At 41.0% G+C, this 18,850-nt stretch overlaps 1 protein-coding gene across 2 annotated transcripts in view; it reads right to left on the reverse strand.

Moving 5' to 3' along the window:
- The window catches only part of pvrl2l (PVR cell adhesion molecule related 2 like), a 100,797-nt gene extending 82,810 nt beyond the window's left edge, over window positions 1-17,987 (reverse strand). Inside the window, exon 1 of one of the 2 annotated variants that reach the window (XM_057353968.1) lies at window positions 17,625-17,980. In XM_057353968.1, coding sequence (XP_057209951.1) covers window positions 17,625-17,688 — 64 coding nt within the window. In that variant the 5' untranslated portion in view covers window positions 17,689-17,980. Of the gene's footprint in view, window positions 1-17,624 lie in introns of both variants that reach the window. The other variant, XM_057353967.1, reaches the window with a different exon arrangement.
- Between the last annotated feature and the right edge of the window lie 863 nt (window positions 17,988-18,850).

An 18,850-nucleotide genomic window follows, 5' to 3' on the forward strand; every position in this document is an offset into this window, starting at 1 on the left:
TAGCTCAGGAGATAGGTGTCTCTTTTTCTCAAATTCTCACTACATACAAAACAGCTGGTGGAAGAACGAAAGAGAGAGAGAGAGATGAAAGGAAAGCAAAGAAAGGAAAACAACAAAGATATACAAAAGCGTACAAAGGATCAAAGGAAGAACGTATACACTAACAAATATAATGCGTGAAAGGGGAAAAAATGAACCAAGAAAAAGGATAAAAAATGTGCAGAACAAAACAAAGAACGAACGAACGAACGAACGAACGAACGAACGAACGAACGAACGAACGAACGAACGAACGAACGAACGAACGAACGAACGAACGAACGAACGAACGAAAGAAAGAAAGAAAGAAAGAAAGAAAGAAAGAAAGAAAGAAAGAAAGAAAGAAAGAAAGAAAGAAAGAAAGATAGCCAAAGAAACTAAAGATGGGAGCAAAGATGAAAAGCGAAAGAATGATCATGTGAAAAGAGCAGAAAGTGAAAGAATGATAAAGCTAGGCTACGAGTCTGGAAGGTTGTAAATAAAAGTAATGAGTTGCTGACAAAACCTCTTTACACTCGGTGGGGAAATGATAGAGAGAAAGAGATACGGGCAAATAAATGAACTTTTTCAAAAAGCACAGCAGATGAATGTTTCCTCTTCATGCATTTCATCTGCTTCTGTTGAAAGTGGTTTTGAGTCACCCACATGAGAAAAGCCACGCAAGAATGAGCGGGAAAGTGGAGTGATGGAGGAAGAGCGCTCATGAGGGGAAATTACAATTTCCTGGACTCCAAACATGCATATAACCAGAATTGCTCCCTCTTCTCTTCCAATCCCCCTTCCCACTACCCTCCGTCCCCCAAAAACACGACTACACACTGTACACACACAAGCACACCGAACAAATTACAAACAGGCTTGCGGCAGAATCATGAGGCCCACTTAGGGTAATAGTGTGTATGGGTGTCTCTGTGTGGAGGCCAAAAACCGCGGCATGGTGCCCTTTCTGAAAGAAAAGGAACACGGGTTCAGCGTGCAACACAAGATATTTGTGGCCAGGCCGTGCAGACAGTGGCTAAAGCCCAGAAGACTAGTCACGCTAAACACTACAGATAAGCTAAGCTATGCTTCTAAAAGCTCTGTTATCGTCTCTCTTCTGCTCCTCTGTTGATAAGCTCTCATCACCCAGCACATATATCTACAGACGCTTACTGGTCTCTTTACTGGTCCTAACTCTTGCTTCCAGAAATGTTACTCCTGCAAAGTTTTCATGTGTACCACCAAAATGTTTTAAACATACTTTGAAAAGATTCCATAAAGCTTTGGGTTTCTCAGGACGTATGCCAGTAGCTCTTTATGTGATGTGTTTGTATAATAGACAGCCTTGTCAGTTAATGCAAGTGTTAATTCAATTTATCTGCCTGTCTTTTGTGGGTTTTGTATCGTGACGGTTTGTTTACTGTTAACATTCATGTAGCATTATGCAATTTAATTTTGTATGAAGCAGCTTTAACCAACCTAGCCGGTTTGCAGGTGTTAGTTTGTGTGTCAGCCTAGTCGAGTGCCCTTCAGACGCAGGTTAGAAAGCAGACATGATGAGACACCAAATAAAACAAGCAAACCAGCAAGAGGTGTTTGGCTGTACAAACATGACTTGGGTTGTCTTTTTCAATCTGACTTAAAGGGACAGTTCACCCCAAAATGAAAATGCTGTCATCGTTTACTCACCCTCGAGTTGTTCCAAATCTGTATAAATCTCTTTGTTTAATAAATTGTCATTTTTCCTACTGTGGTAGCCAATGGTGGCCAAGAACTGTTTGGTTACAAGCATTCTTCCAAATATCTTTCTATTAGGGATGGCCATGAGGACCTTACTCAGAAATAACAGCAATGACCGATCAAGAAAGACATAAAAACATGTCTGAATGTAGCATCTCAGCTAAAAAAAAACATTTTTTACGTTGAGTTAAATTTTATGATAACTATAGTGATTTTTATCCTTGCCAAACCATCCCAAAAATGCCATAAAAGATGTGATTCAACTAATGTATGTGTATAAACTAAAAAAAAAAAGACAGAGACAGAACTCCATTACCCCATCGTCCTACTCTTTATCTATCAAATATCTGAGCAAAGGAAATGACCAATATCCACAACCCTACTGGCTACTGCCCAATACATTGTGGATACGCTCCAAAACACCCAATAACTCCTCTAACCTCTTCAGGGTCGCTGTTCCATATTTATCAAAGACTCTTAAATGACCCGTGCTGACCTCTGCCCAGCCCCGCGGCCTCACGCTGCTGTGGCGAAGCTCCGTGCTCCTACATTAACTTTAAAACCACTTCCTTTAGAAGCATTACCATGACTTGGCACCAGAGGGAAAGAGAAAGGATGAGGAACGAGTGGAAGCATGTGGGAGGATGAGAATCGGAGATGATTAAAAAGAAATAGGCACACAAAAGAGCGTGCCAGTTATAAGCGAGAGGGAAAAACGCAAGCAAAGTAGTAAGCGAGAGGGGTTTGTAGAATGCAAATTTCACAACATCTGTCTTCTTTGTGCGTGTAGCCGGAGGGGAAGTCTTATCAGTTGATGATTGTTCGCATGTGTGTACATTTAGTCAACTCTGGGTGGGCAGCTGCTAATGACTTCAGTTCTGCCGACAGCTGGATTGAACGGACGTTGAATTGAAATGTCAGCGGGCCCTCAGAGGAAAGCGTATCATGCTCGGCCATCTGAAACGTACACACGTGCACACATTCAAACAGATCAAAGAGTGAAAGGTTAAGTTGTTGTCCCTGAATTACGTGCTCTCTTTTGCCTTTAATAGATGATGCATCCGAGCCACCAAACCACAGAGCAAACGCACACTTTCGCACCCATGGTGCTTTTCCGTCAACAGGTGCCTCATGTCAAACTGCGTCTTGCATTTTCATCACAGTCGATTTGGACAACTCTGCTATGGGCTGACAACTAAAACCAGCTGGTTCAACTAAAATAACATTATTCAATACATATCACATACACTTAAAAATAAATGTGCTTCAAAACATTCTTTGATGCCATAGAAGAACCTTTTTTTGTCTAAATGGTTCCATAAAGAACCTTTAACATCCGAAGAAACAAAGGTTCTTTGTGGCAATAAAAGATTCTTCAGATTATGAAAAGGTAAGAAAGAGATGGTTCTTTAAAGAACCTTTGACTGAATGGTTCTTTGTGGAACCAAAAATGGGTATTCTATGGCATCGCTGTGAAAAACCTTTTAAAGCAACAACGAGCTGTTTTTCGACCTTAAAATAATCTCTCTAAAATTATTTTAGTGGAAGGATAACTCTTAACTGGACGAATTTTACTGCCGCTTCCACCTAAGCAGCCCTCTATCGGCTGAAATCACACTTGTACCTTTGGTTTGCGGGTAGGATCCCAAGCCCCGCCCATCACCTGCTTTACGGCATACGTCACGTTTTACTCACAGCCTGGGTGAAGTTAGCCAACATCTAACAATAAGACGAGACCATCTATTTCAACGCAAGTCTCCAAACCATCACCATGGCACCAACGAGGGTTTTGTCGGAGGAAGCGAAGAAAAGAAAGAGTGATCGGACACTAGCCCGATCACAAATCAATATCGGACTCGGTGAAAGAGCTGAAAGAGGCAACTGCTTGCAAAACTGATGTAGACCTAGCGGTCCTGCTACTGGATTTGTAAGTGTTATATGTACATTTTTCTACATATGCAAACAATGCTACATACGCGAGCTACATACACGAGAACAACTAACGTATGCACGCAAAAAAACTAGTATACTGTTATTTGTTGTCATTATAGTAGTAAATTATGGAGTAACAATACTTAAAACTTTGTAATGATATGAGATGAAGAACACATGGTAACACGGGCTACTTTACCTGATCGGTGGACATAGTTTCAAAACGACGTATCTGGGTACGCCGGTTACATCAGCACGTGTTTTGAGCTGACAGCGGGGAAACTTTGCAACAGTATTTACGACACGTATCAGACAATTGCGCTTATCAACCACATGGGGTAACCAGACACCAAAACTGCTCGTTGTTGCTTTAAGCACCTTAATTTTCAAGAGTGTATGCGAAGCGATTGCCATTCATTCTAATCACGCATTTACTTCACTTAAATCAAACACAGAGCAGAATATCATTGAGACAATGAATTAAATCAAAACACAGACCACGGTACAGCAGGTTTGTTTTGGAAACGGTATGCAGACATTAAGTTCTCAGATCAGTCGAAACACAGATTCATTCTAAGTGATGTTCACAGGTCCCGGGGCTGAACACTAGCCGAGCACCATTAGGGTGAAATAAGGCATAACAAACGCATTCATACGCTGGCATACATCAAACGCAAGTACAGCAAAGAGGCTTTAAACAAACAGCTGAGAGGTGGTGTAGAATACTTAACGCTCAGCTCTAATAGTAACTAGCTCATGCCGTCAGCTCGCCAAATGCACATTATGAGATCTGTAATGGAAATCTTAAATCCTCTCCCAAACGCCCCAATCAAATTTTTCATTCACATTGGTTAAACCGAGCAAGAAATGAAACCGACACAGCCACCATGTCAGTGCTAATGACTATTTTATAGTGAAAATGTGACGAAATTTGCCAAGAAATACAGTTCTGACAAATGAATGTGTCCACGTTAAAGGGTTCACAGACATTCCAACAAACCCCAGAACGGTTGGATTCGGATAGATGTTTAAGGGAAAGTCATTTTTCTTGCTTTTCTAAAGAAGTGCCAGTTTTGGAGTATGCAATCTGAGATACTATAGAGACATAGTAAATTATCTTACGAGCAAAATCAATCACGCTATTAGCCCTCGATGTCAGTCTCACATTACAATACAGTACAATACAGAAAACAAAGCGACGACTCGAATCTGATTTGACATTCATGAACTTGCTGTAACGCAACAGTCCACCATTATCCGCTATTAGGAGCATTAAATTTTCAAATATTGCACGTAAGAGATGAGGGAGAGGAATAAACACAAGAAAGGGAATGCTTTACACTGCTAACCTGTTGTTTTGATAGAAACAAAGTACCTGCCAAGTTCCCGTGTAATGGCTTAATAAAGCTACCCCACAGAGAGACATCATGCTTTTTTCTGGGAAGATAGATATTGCTCATCTGAAGAGCCAGACAGACAGAAAGACAGACACAGACAGACAGGGGTTTGCGTTTCAGTCGGTTAGTAGCGCATGTTGCAGGAGATTGATAGAGAAGTGGATAACCTGTCAGAGCGCTCGGCGGGAGACGGACTGACACATTTGGTAAAGGCCGGTTCTGTTGCAATATGGGAACTGTCAACTGAAGTCGAGAAAGACTCAAACATACACGGCAGCGTGAACAGACCCGTGTGTTCTTTAAACCCGAGAACCTGATGAAGCGTGCATGCACACAAATTAAGAGTTAATTACTCAGAAACAGGCACGGTGCGGTCAACACCTACGCACAAACCCATAAAGCCGAATAAATGAGTGATATAGCTAAATAAAGGAAAACCTATGCGCTAATTGATATTATATGCAACCACGTCGCAACATCTGGCACTTTGCCTGGCGTGAGCGCGAGCGGAGCTGACAGACAAAAGATATTAGATACCTGCACTACTGGTCCGTCTGCTTATTCTCAAATAATTTCATTCCCGCCTCAAACACACACACACAGACGCACTCAATCCGGATAAACACACAGAAGCGGCTCGCAGTGAGGGAAAACACATACATAAGCAAAAAATATACAAATGAAGAGATGGCAGAAAGCACCTCGGGGGAAGTACTGAAAAGCTTCTGAAAGACCGTAAGAGCGACAGAGAGAAAGAGAGAATAAACATGTCTTCCACTGACAGTTTTTCCAATGATGTCTGCTGAGCCGGGCACAAGCGTCTGGGAATGACAGATTAGGAGTGTATATCCAGAACAGAAGGGGGAGAGAGATAGAGAGGTTTGTTATCTCGCGCTATAATAGTTTATAATATTTGCATAGTCTGGTAATAAAATGATGAAAATGTGTCGCACTAACTAGATTAGAACTATACTAGCAAATTGTTCAAATGGCGCTATTGGTTAAATAAAAAACATTGTTTTACAATAAACAGAGACGTAAATTAAGGTTTGAAATGTATGACAAGTGAGACGGAGAGGTCACCCAATAATTCATTTATTCACCCTTGTGTCATTCCAAATCTGTGTGACTTTCTTCTGCAGAACACGAAAGATTTTGAAGAACGCGAGTAACCATTGGCCCCCATTGACTTCTATTGTACGGACCCAAAACCACCGAGGCATTTCTCAAAATATCTTCTTTTGTGTTCAACAGAAGGAAGAGTCATATACAAGTTTAGAAACACCATGAGGGTGAATAAATGACATATTGTTACTTTATAGTTAGTGTTAACAAGACAAATAAGGATAAAGATTTAAAAATCTTCCCAAAATTATGAGAATAATAGTCCACACCACACCACAACTATTACAATAACAATACAGAGGAACAATATGGCTGGAATCACTTTTAGAGCAACTTTTTAAGCTATAAGGGAGAATAAGGCAGCATTGAACATGTAAAAATTTACCTTTTATTAAGCTTTTAATAAACCTTTTGTCTATTGGTGTGGACGCAAATGTAGTTATCAGGCCTTTACACTTGTACACGTAAGCACACAATAATGCGTAAACCCTTGTTTTCTTTTAATCCGTTAAGAAAGGTCAAAACATAAGAGTATGTGAGCCTTCTCGGCCCTGGGCCAAAGAGCCATAATTCCCCTACCCCCATTCTAGAAAGTTCTTTATAGTTCAGTTATAGCTTTCTGGTGTACCTCCATCCAGACAATACCCCTGTGTGTCTCTATTAAGAAATAAATAGGCAGAAAAAAGATTAAGACGACAAAGGAAAATGAAAACAGACGAAGAGGAGGAAGTGAGGTCTAGTCAGTCTGTCAGACATCAAAGAATGGCATCTCGGCTTGACTGGAAGGAGGTCATTGACAAAGATAAGGGCTGAAATAGACACACAGTCTTGACCTTCTCAATGCACTTAAACGAGACAGAAAAACAAAAGAGCGAGAGGAGAGCGCTTCTCCAGTACCTACAGATTTTGTGTGTTACAACGTATAAAAGAAACAGAGTTAAAGAGAAGCGAGGGAGAGAGACGGAGAAAACAAGTGTGAGGGAAACTGAATGGGTGGCTGTGGAAGACAGGGGGCAGAAAGCCAATTTAGCTTTCACAGGTAATCATTCTGCTAAGCCCTTTTTACACCGAAAGAACCGAGATATGTTTTTTTGCCTGACAAGGCCATTTATGTTTTGTTTCTAGCGGGCTGATGCATTAAAACCTTCCATTGTTCTGAATCTCAGCAGAGAAAACACTTTAAATCGGAACCAATCCATGAGCGAACGCGGCGAGGAAATGGCATCAAGGCGAAGGAAAGCGTTTGATAAGAAGAGCGTCAACAGAGTGGCTGGTAAAGGCCTAAAAGGAATTTCTTTAACAGACATGCACAGAAACCCTTGGCCCGGGTCTCCGGGACCCAACGGAACGTCTGCGTGACGTGTTTTGGAAACTGAACAGGACGGAGACTGCATTTTGATTTGCATTTGTACCATAGCAATGAAAAGCTCATAGGTTCGACTCCCAATGAATGAGCTGCTAGAAATAAACATTGTGAATGTATCGCAACTCATTTTGGACCTACAAGTGGGTTGTAAAATACATAACAATTAGGGCTGTCGAGCCCTAATGTCGAGCCCTTATATGATAAATATCACGTGATTTATGCACAGCTTTTGAGTGAAGTACGGGAAAATGCTGCTGCATCCGAAAGCCAGAGGGCGCTCTCGTGCGGAAACTCCAAATACGCACTGCAGAAGAAGACGATAATAACACGTTCTAGAATCTAGGAAATGCCTATGGACATCTTTTTATCACTGTTACTCAAGCCTCATCAGGTATTTTGATGATAATAAAGTATATTTATAATGATCATGTTTGACGGGTGTTGCTTTTTCAAATGCACATTATAAGCGACTCAAACTCGCACTGCTTTTAGATCGAGCAGCATTTCCTACTGATCCCAGAGCCGTGCTTCACGGACAAGCTACGCATTAAAAAAAATATCGACACATTGCATATCGCAGCCAGCTTGATTTCAATAGGATTTAGAGACTTCTCTCAAGCATGTCTCATTTAAGCACAAAAAGTAAAATCTAAGTCCAAGATTATTCCCCTTACATTAACACAAATAAAACAATTGCTTACATCCAGAAACAATTAAGAACAATAAAACTGATGGGGAAAGAGTAAGCCAGTGAAATTGGTCTTGGATGGATTTGATGAGAAAGTCTCAAGTTATCTGCCATCTGATTAAACCCGACTTGTGATCCTTTACAGTCTCCTTGACCCCTCTCCTCACTATCCTGCCGATGAAGTGATAAAGGCCAAAAAACATACATGAATATACACGAACTTTTGCACAAACTTTGGAGGTATACAAAGTATATGAATTCGCAAGCAGACAAGCCCTGGAGCAAGAAACTGAGAAGGAAATAAAAAAGTAAAGGGGTCATTTATGAGTGAAGGAGAAAGAAAGAAACAGTGAGGAGAGACAGGGAGTGAGTGAGAGAGAGGGCTCAAGTACTAAGTTCTTAAAGAGTGACAGACAAATGAAAAAAACAGACAGGGAGAAAGAAAAAGAGGGCGAGAGCGAGAGATGGAGAGAGGGAGGAGGTTCCATTGAAAGAGCACCGTGGTCTACAGTAATTGCTTGGTCTTGCTCCGTTGCCCATATATGGTAATGGAATGTGTGACTGAGAGGGGTAACCTGTATTGAGCCGAGGGCATCAACCCACCCACACACACAAACACACCGTCAGACACACTGATTACAAAACACATTAACACTCTGAAATAAGAAGGCAGACACTCAGAAATAAATGCTGTAACAAGAAACACGGACAACTGATACCGTGTATAATTAAAAACGTCCAGAAGAAATTCACAGCCTAAAGTGTCAGATGATGTTAAACGTTTCACATTATTAGACATTCAACATGACGCGCACAACCCAGTTTATATCCATAATCGGATGCATTTATACAGGACGCTCATGTTTATGCATGCGTGCGGCAGACGCTTTCATCTAAAAGCCAATTACAGTGCATTCAAGCTACACGTTATCTCAGCATGTGTGTTCTATAGGATCAACCAAAAACAATGGCGTTGCAAGCACCACACTGAAAATGTTATTTAAATAAATGTCTTGTATTTTGAACATCAACATTGGCCAATAAAAACCCGTACTGGCTTGCATTCCCAACCAGTCCACAGCTCTTATGCGCATTGAATGCAATGTTTTCGTTTGAAAGCAAGCATCTCCATTACTGAGGGCAGGTATTTTAATAGCAGACATATCTATCTATCTATCTATCTATCTATATAGCTACCTCCTGCAAACACACACACACATCCTCGGCTCTATAAAAGCGTGACTCATCCTCTCAGACATGAGGCTGAAGGCTCCAGCATAGCGAGTCTTTGGCGATCACTTCCGTTCCTGCAAGTGCTGGGCATCTGGAAGGGCACCAGACTACCTCAGCTTCATGGCATGCCAAGGATGCCCACATGACAAGCCTGGCTTCTGTGCAAGCATAGGACCCCTGCAAAGACTCAGCAAGACTTAACAGGACTGAAATATCAACAGTCACCTCTATAAAAACAGCCATATCTGAAGCAGATAAAGTGTGCTAGATTCAATATGAAAGCGAAAGTTCGTTATTTACTTTATCAATACACGTTCCTGGTTTTATTGTGAAGTGTTTCTTTTATGTCAGGTGGTTGGAATATGTAGGTCATTTCACAGGTGGAACAAGTTCAATTTATTGTAAACTAAAGAAACTTTAATACATAAACTTTAATACATCACACGCACACTTTTGTAGATACAGCCTTCTTTGTTACCTCACTTATACTGTGCATTTTTTTATTTATTTTTTGTGTACCCAGTGTAGATTGTTTTTGTATCAATATATACACACTCTGTATATACAATCTATCAATCTATCTACAGTACATATATCCACATACTATCGTTTACAATAAAAGCAAGAACATGTGTTGAGCAATACGTTCATTTAGATTTCACTTTCACTGTAAACTGCCATTGTATAGACTCCTTAAAAGCAGAAAAACAAACAATCGCACAAGTTATTCATGGCAGGCTCCGTCTGAACAATCATTGTTTCCAGAATGGTTCTGGGTGTGTCATGATTGCGACGTGCCCTATGGCAGCCCTTATGCTAAACCGCCACTCAAGTGCACTAAAGCACACAAGCCCTAAATCCCGCCTTCCTTCATTATTCCCTTCTCAAGTAGAGCTGTCAGGAAATGTGTTTGATAACACCCCACAACGTAGCTTTATTGGGGGGGGAAAGGTATTGAAAATAACACTTTGCTTTGTCTTGCTATCAAGCCCGAGTTAGGTTTCGTCAATTAATGCAATGCAGCTTTGTGATTCATCAGTCAGACTGTTGGGTTTTAACATCGAGGGTTACATTCCAGGTAAATCCAGGCAATTTTACAGCTCATTGCCAGCCTCTGAGCTGTCAATCAAACAACTTGCTATGAAAAAAGCATGCAAAGAAACGTCTGACAGGTCGCTATGTTATGTTATAATGAGCTTGCGTTATGTTTTATGGAAGTCAGGTTAAAACATGAGTAATGACTTCCCAGAAACAGTCAACAGGATGTGGATGTTTGCACGATGACGTTCTGGAGAAACTTGTCATTGACAAAGCAAAACCAGGAATTAACCTGGAATTGCATTTCCATACCCGCCCTAATCTGATCATGTGATAGAGCAGAACAGGTAACAGCTTATAAAAGATAAGAATGATCTACTTTAAAAAACCATCAGGTAAGATCATAACACAAGAAAAGGCTGGTCGAATGCCAACACAGGTATTAGCATTATTCACAAGCCAGTGGTTCTCAACTGGTCTTGCTTCAGGACCCAGATTTTACATTAGACATTAAGTCACGACTAAACTGCACAATATTTAACCCAACACAATATCTAATACCACCCTAATTAAAATGTTAATTTTTTTATATTAAACCATTTAAATGTGTATGATTATCAAATCCATGAACTGCATCGGCCCAAAATACAAAATTATTAACATGACTGAAATGAAAAATGTAATTTAAAAAAGTAATTTATAGGGCTGTCAAACGAGTAATCGCATCCAGAATAAAAGTTTGTGTTTACATAATATATGTCTGTGTAGTGTTCATATGTTAATTTTGAATTAATAAACACATACATGAATATATATAATATACAATATTCTTTCTTATAAATGTTTATTTATAATTTCAATTATTGTTAAATATAAATAAATACATCTAAATATTTCCTAAATATGTTTTTGTGTTAATAAATACAAAATTAATATGCACAGTACACAGACATATATTATGTAAACAAAAACTTTTATCCTGGATGCGATTAATCGCGATTAATCGTTTGACAGCCCTCTTTTCTTATACCTTGAATAGTTTTGTATGCTTTGTGGATGTGTAATTTGGCAAACATTTAGTGACAGATAGATGTGCTAAAATACTTTTGATGGAACACAAGCCTTTGAAATCAGCAATAGACATGTCAAGTTTTTTCTTTTCATTTGCAAAAATAAAAATCCTATTCATTTCGCCATCCTGACTGCGCATTGTCTTCAGTTGCGTTTTATTTGGCACTGACACCCTATCAGAAAACACAGACAACCCACTTTTTCGTGACCAACGCCGTGCATGTGATGCGTTCATCGTCCAAGTCAATTCAAATTCAGCTCTGCCTCTTTTATTCAACACAAATTCAACACCTTCACTCTATGACTTATTCTCCATCCCGAGAAGGGCTTTCACATACAACATCCTTCTTATGATTCGGACCACGCTTTCTAATGAATCAGGAATTAACCTCTGTCGGCTGACTTACAGTCAATTTCCTGTGGCTCTGCTCTTTTTCTCTCAATCACCGTCTTGGGAGATGGTGCAATAGAAAGAAAGAGGGAGAGAGAGGCTGAGAGAACTTGAAAATAGCCTCGGCTAAGACAGTACAAACAAACTCTGAAAACTTTTATTTTATCCAAGTGTTATCCCAGTATCCCAAAATTATCCCAGTGTCCGGATCTAAGAGCAATCACCTGCGTAGTGTCAACGGACCTGACGCTGAACCCATCACATGAGGTTTTACGTGACAGACAGAGACGGGTATCGGATGCAAGAAATTGAGAGAAAACGATCATGCCAATCTCTGCCATACCATTCACGTAGAAAGAAAAAGAGATCTGTCCTTACAAATAAAAATTGAGAGAGCAAATAAAGACCTCATCCGAAGAGAAAACTCTAGAAGACTCATTTGTGTGCTCATTTGACGAAACACCAGAGCATGAAATCAAAAGTCAGAAGTTTCAGTATGAACACTATATTTCTCATTAAGTTATTCGCAAACCAAATCATCTGAGGCGTGCTACTCTACACAACACAAATGCTTCTGGCTAAGCGAGCGCAACTCAACGCATCAAAGCAGAATTCATAATGCAATACATGTATGAATTACGTTCTCATGGCCTAAAGAGGCAATATTAGCGTGTCTTCTCAGGTCAGGGTTCCTCTCAGATCATATTTGGTGAAGCAACAGTTTATGTAGCGTGTGTTTCTGGCCCAAATCTCCAGCGCTAGCAAAGAGCAGCCTCTGAGCAATACAAATTTCCTCCAGGTGCCTGCGTACGGATATATATTTTCTAAATTTGTAAGTGTCCACTTCCAGACGCACACCTACGTGGTCAAAGTACCCTTGTGAAAACGTTGAAGTGCGCTTAATGTGTCTGGAGTGTGTCGCCACAGCTGGATATCCTTGTGATTTTACTCTTTGTTATCCATTTTAGAGTTTTCATCACCGCACCACTTCTGCTCCATTACCAAAACGTCTTGTAGCTTTTTATCATTGCAACAATTCTTGCAGACATGTAACAGGCCAGTCAGTTGGAATTAAAAAGAGCAGAAACGCACACGAAAAACAAGACATCCCAAATAAACATTCAAAAAAACTCCCCACAGAAGACATTTTCTTTATCTCCATGACTGGAGGACCGTAGAAAGCTCCAGAAGCATTAGCCTTTCACCCTTCAACTCGGAGCTTTGGATCGCAGCGACTGGAGGAAAGAATCTCTTCAGGGTTTAAATCTCTGGCTGGAGACATGCCTGTCATTTCAATTCTCCAAACCCAATTTAAAGCCCAAACCAGAGATAAACGTTATATCTATTAAGTTTTGTTTACTCTTAAGGTCTCGGAATAACAGCTTCTTCTCCGTTTACCCTGATTATCACCTGACAGACTCAGAGATATTAAAAACAAAGGAAATTTTTGCATTTAAATTGCCTATTTCGTTGTTTCTAAGCTTCGCTCAAGCAGCTCTCCAGAAAACATTCGACTCAAGTATTGTTATGTACTCCCGTGCTAACATATTGCGAAGACCCAAAACGCTAGTGCGGCACGTGTAACGCAACAATGTTTAATTACAAGTTACAATTGACATGGTCTTCAAACTCATCTCTCAGATAAAAGGCAGAGGCTGGAAAATGAGATCGTGTAAGCCGTCCTGCCTTCTTTGAGATGACAGGAAATTTATTGTTGGTAATGAGGTTAACACGGCGGAGGTCTGCTGAGGTGGAAGCGAGGTTTCTATTAAAAAGGTGGATTACGTTTTCATGTGTGCCGGTACAATTAACAGCCTCGGCGCTAACAACGTCGGGCTAGGAGTCAATCAAGCAGCTGGCTTCTAAAGATCAGACGGTAATTAAGCCAATTTCAGCTCCTCCCTCAAGAGGATCTAAATGAATCGGTGCAGCACAGCGCCGCCTCCCAACGTTGCATCTGTCAGATGAAGAGGAAGCTAACCTGCTTTCTACTACATTATGTAATCAAAAGTCAAAATGTTTCAAAAGTCAAACTCATTGCATTCCTTTGGGCAGTATCAAGGGTAGCCAACGCTGTTCACTTCATCAACAATAGTTTCATTCATGTCTATTTATCTGAAAATATATTAAAAGAAACATTAGAGTTTGAGTTAACACTTTAATAAAACACAAAAAAACTGTTACATCTCCAGAGCTAATAAAGGGGTACTTTATGTGCTTAATCCACCAGCAACGCATATGCAAGATAAAAGGGCCAGCCATAGTGCAATTTAAGAAACGTAAATCTGAAATAAATAACTAGATTCACATTTTCTAAAGGAGCGAGCTGAATGTGCGAATAAAGTTTTTAAGTAGATTTAGTTATTTTAAGAGTCTGTGTAAATGAAATTCTACATCGAGAGTGCTTTGACTTTTCTCATGACACTCAGGTGTCACGCCTTGTTTGCTGTCAGCTGTATATGACAATCAACACATAATGCGACGGAGCCTTTGAAGTGGGAAGGCGGCTATATGCTTAAAGGGGTGCACGAAGTAAAAGACCAAATCACAATGCATGATGACACATCACTGTCAGCTGAACGCTGAACATTCAGTCAGTACAAATCAATAGAAGAAACCTAAATTTCTGAAGTATAATAGTTACAAAAGCTAAACATATCCACAAAATGTGTCTATGTATTGTGGTTATTTCAGAATTCACAGCAGAATGGTCTACCAGAATAAAGAAAATGCTCAGAGAGAATAGTAATCAAATGCCTGTAGGTTGTTTCTGAAAGGTCTGATAGAAATGAAAGTGTCGAAGGTTTTAAGAGAATCGTAAAAACCCTTTGAATGAGCCCGGGGTCACGGAAAAGGCTGATCTTCGAGCCCACACAAGAAATCCCTCTCTTTAGCCTTCATTTTATCAGGCACAGTGGTGGGTGATAAGACGGCGCGGCTTGGCTCCAGGAGACCTCCGGCCTTCACTAACAGTACGGTATGACTACCTCAAAGCTGAGCAGAGGACGAAAGAGAAAAAGAGGGAGGTGGGGAGTCAAAGAGACACCAAGACAGAGTATCTCTTATACGGTGCACCGAGCAAGACAAACAGATCAATCGGGAGACGGACAGAGACACAGAACAGATTTTCCATCTGTTATGCAGTAAAATCTGAATGCCTATTTATGACTGCAGCATATTTTCAAGTCCAACGCACAAGATTATGCCTACCAAACAGTTTTCACCTACGTGGAGTTTGTTGGAACTTCCGTCATTTTAAATGTAATCTACATTGCACAACAGCATAGCTGCAGATTTAGGGGGGCATGTCAGCTCCATTGTGCGGCATATAAACATCGGAATATTACTGTACAGATACATTTCACTACACTCAGTATATCACAACATGCTCACATTACATGCAAATAACACTTGAAAGTATAACAACTTTTTTAATGGAACATCATCCACAAGCAACCACATACAACAGGACTTTTCTAATGGGATATTTTACCCCAAAATGGAAATTTTCACATCAATTGTTTACCCTCGTGTCATTCAAAACCTGTTATGACTTTCTTTCTTCTGCAAAACACAAAAGAAGATATTTTGAAGGATGTTGTTTACCAAACAACCTTGGACCCCACTGACTTCCACTGTATATGGAGACAAAACCACAGGGACATTTCTCAAAATATCTTCTTTTGTGTTCCACTGAATAATGTTTTGAAAGAGATGAGGGTGAATAAAATCATTTTTCTTTTTGGGTGAACTTTCCGAATTGAAACAATTTCACAGATGATCATGGCACAATGCACTGAGCCGTTCTGGAAGAATTTGGAGAAAAGTTAGCCCCAAAAAAAGTGTTTTAAAGAGACTAAGAAGGGGGTCTGCACCCGTATGATCATATGAAACCTGGCCATTCAAAAGAAACCTACTTTTGCTCATGCTCAGACACTCATAAACAATGGAAGCTACAGAGACAGAGGGGTCTTATAAGCGACCAATCACTAATGCCAGCAGAACAAAGACTTGAGACAGAGCTTTGAATGGCTGCTGGAAAAAGGTGGGGTGCGGGGAAAGGGCACTCATTCAAAAAGCTTGCAATTTCAGTCCCCCTTCGCATGCTCGACGTGGGTGTGGGTGAGTGTCAAAGGGGAAGACAGAGAAAGGTTTTCTTGTGGAGGTGCGAGTTTCATTCTACACTCTCCTCTGGACAATGCCGAGACTGAAGTCTTTTGTTCTTAGGAACCTGTCGGCACAGAAGCTTATTGTTCGGGGAGAAGAAACAAAAAAATACAAGGAAACTACATTATCACGGTTTCGTTGCTCTACGCCGCCGCTCTGACATTTGTTGCTTGTGACAGTAATGGAGGACCAGGGGGAGTCAATATAGAACATCTACTTCCATTTGTCGGGTTTCGGCGATCCCAAGCTGAATTTAGCACTTTGCAATAATGTTTTAAATTCCCTTCAAGACTTTCAAAACAAGATGGATGCCCCTGAAAAGAGGTCTCCATGACAACTATGAGGAACCTCCACCTCATCCCTGAAGACCGCCCAATACACAACCCTTTGACACATCTCGAAAAGATAAATGGGTTCCCAAAAGTCTAAGGAATAGCTCGCACACATGATAATAACCCACCGCGGGTCCTGAAGTGTAAAACGCCTCATCCCACAAAGAAATTAATCGAGGCGAACCCCAGAGTGTGCCCACGCAAGTTGAGCAGCACTGGAATCTTGGCATGACTAATTGAGGTGCCACAATTCATCCATCCAAAACTCATTTATCCAACGGCCAAGACGCTCCCTCCTTCTTCATGGGAAATATATGCACAGGGGCGGCCCGGAATCTGAAATCATTTACAGTTGGCATCTTGTCGAGATGCCCTCCCCTATCCGTGTACCTGTAAGCAAACCCCAGACATGTCTCTCCTTATCAGAGCAGAACAGCCCCTCTGAGACTCCAGGCGCCATCAAATCACTGCCGCTCAAGCCACCAGGGCGTAACTGTCCAGATCCATCACCAAGACCAGTGTGACCATTTAAACAGCGATTAGAACAGTAACTTGAAATGGTATCTTACAGTGATTCAATTTGAAAACATTGTAACAACTTGCATATATTGGAGACATCTTTGCATCACCTAATAAAGACACACTGATCAAAAACATATCGTAAATCTCACATAGAAATACCAATACCCTGTTGCTTTGCGTGCCTCGGACATGCTTTGCATTAATCATAAACAAAGATAAAAATATGCAATAGTTCTGCACTGTTGTTATAATGACGTTTACGTTAAAGTGAACGTGTAAGAAGAATTACACGAGCGCACGCAAAAATTGATGACAGGCCACACCTTGCGTAACATGGCGTACTAAAACAAGGGATACAGGTTACGGTCAGTCGCTCTTTCAAGTTGTCCAAGATAAGCCAGATAAACAGGTAAGCTGTAGAAATCAGCGTGCACGAGCGTGATACATAGTTGCGTCTCAATCCACTTGGGACGGCCGACTTCACGTTAAGCTTTCAGTGTCTGTAAACATCATGCAAATGACGTCTACGTGTTCAAAATAACAATAGTAATGCGCGCACGCAGACAAAGCAAAGATTAACCCACAGGTTACTGTGTCACGTTACCTTGGCTGGCCAGAAGACACGCGCCGAGAAGCAGCCAACAGTTTATCATCGCAAAGTCGGTCATTCCGCTCTTGTAAACCAACGCAGTCCGGGGGAGGTTAAAACAATCCTTGAAACTTTACCATAAAAGCTCGTTCACTTTTCAGCGCGAGCCGCTGTGACGATGTGGTTTCGCTCGTCGGATCGGGAGCTCAATCTCTGCGGTCTTCTCCCTCCCGCATATATCAACAGCTTTTAAAGCCCTCCTCCCGGCGTGTGTACAGGTATGTTTTTTTATGAGCCCGGTTGCGCGAACGGCGGAATGCTGCGAGCTCTCTGCCTGACGCGACGATCAAAAGCTGCCAAGCTCGAGCGATGGAATTGGTTGTGATGTCATTGCAGCGTCACGTCATAGTTAGAACTTGTATGAGGGGCCGTTTCGATACGCGGAAGGACTCGAATGTCCGGTTTTCTGGTTTGCGTAATTTGGGTAACTTTTGGATGCTTGTCTTTAGGCGAACATTGCCATCACTCAACTACAAAAACCAGGACCCTTACGCGTTCGGTCGCCCTCCTGCTGCTTTATAATGGTTCTATCTGGTTCTGTAAATAGAATAATTTATACATTTGTGCATTTGCTACTCAAGCCAAATATAAAATATGGTATATATTATTTTCAATGTGTGTTCACGCGACTCACGACGTCTGCGCTAGTAACGCAACGCGTGACAAACTCATGTTGTTGTTGCGCATTGCAAAGCGCACGACTTTCAAGTGTTTAATCTCATCCAATAACGTATTGCGTGGTTTCAACGAAGTTGTACATCTAAATGGACTCCTGCTGTTATAGTTGATTGAGTGTCACCAAAACGCGACTTAGTCAAAAGCATAATGAACAGAAATGAGGGACGAGATTGATGAATTCAAGTGTGCTCGGTGCAGTCTCCTCTTCTGGGAATGGCTTGCATACTAATCAGTGACCTCGCTGTGCCATCTATTGACAGTTGTGTGCAATTACGCGCCCACGTTCATCGGCATGCAAGACGCGCCAACCTGGCCCTGACTTTTAAATCTGTCAGAAGAAACGCAGCGTCCACTCCATTATGCACAGACGGTTACTATTTGCGTTTATAGAAGAGGAAAATTAGTCAGGACAAACTTTGATGTGGCTTGACATTTTCAAAGAAACCTTGGAGTTTGAAGGTTGTGTAGGCACATTGTAATATGAATACTTTGAGATATGCTTC

This window comes from Triplophysa rosa, linkage group LG16 (assembly GCF_024868665.1).
Source record: "Triplophysa rosa linkage group LG16, Trosa_1v2, whole genome shotgun sequence".
NCBI classification, from domain to species: Eukaryota; Metazoa; Chordata; class Actinopteri; order Cypriniformes; family Nemacheilidae; genus Triplophysa; species Triplophysa rosa.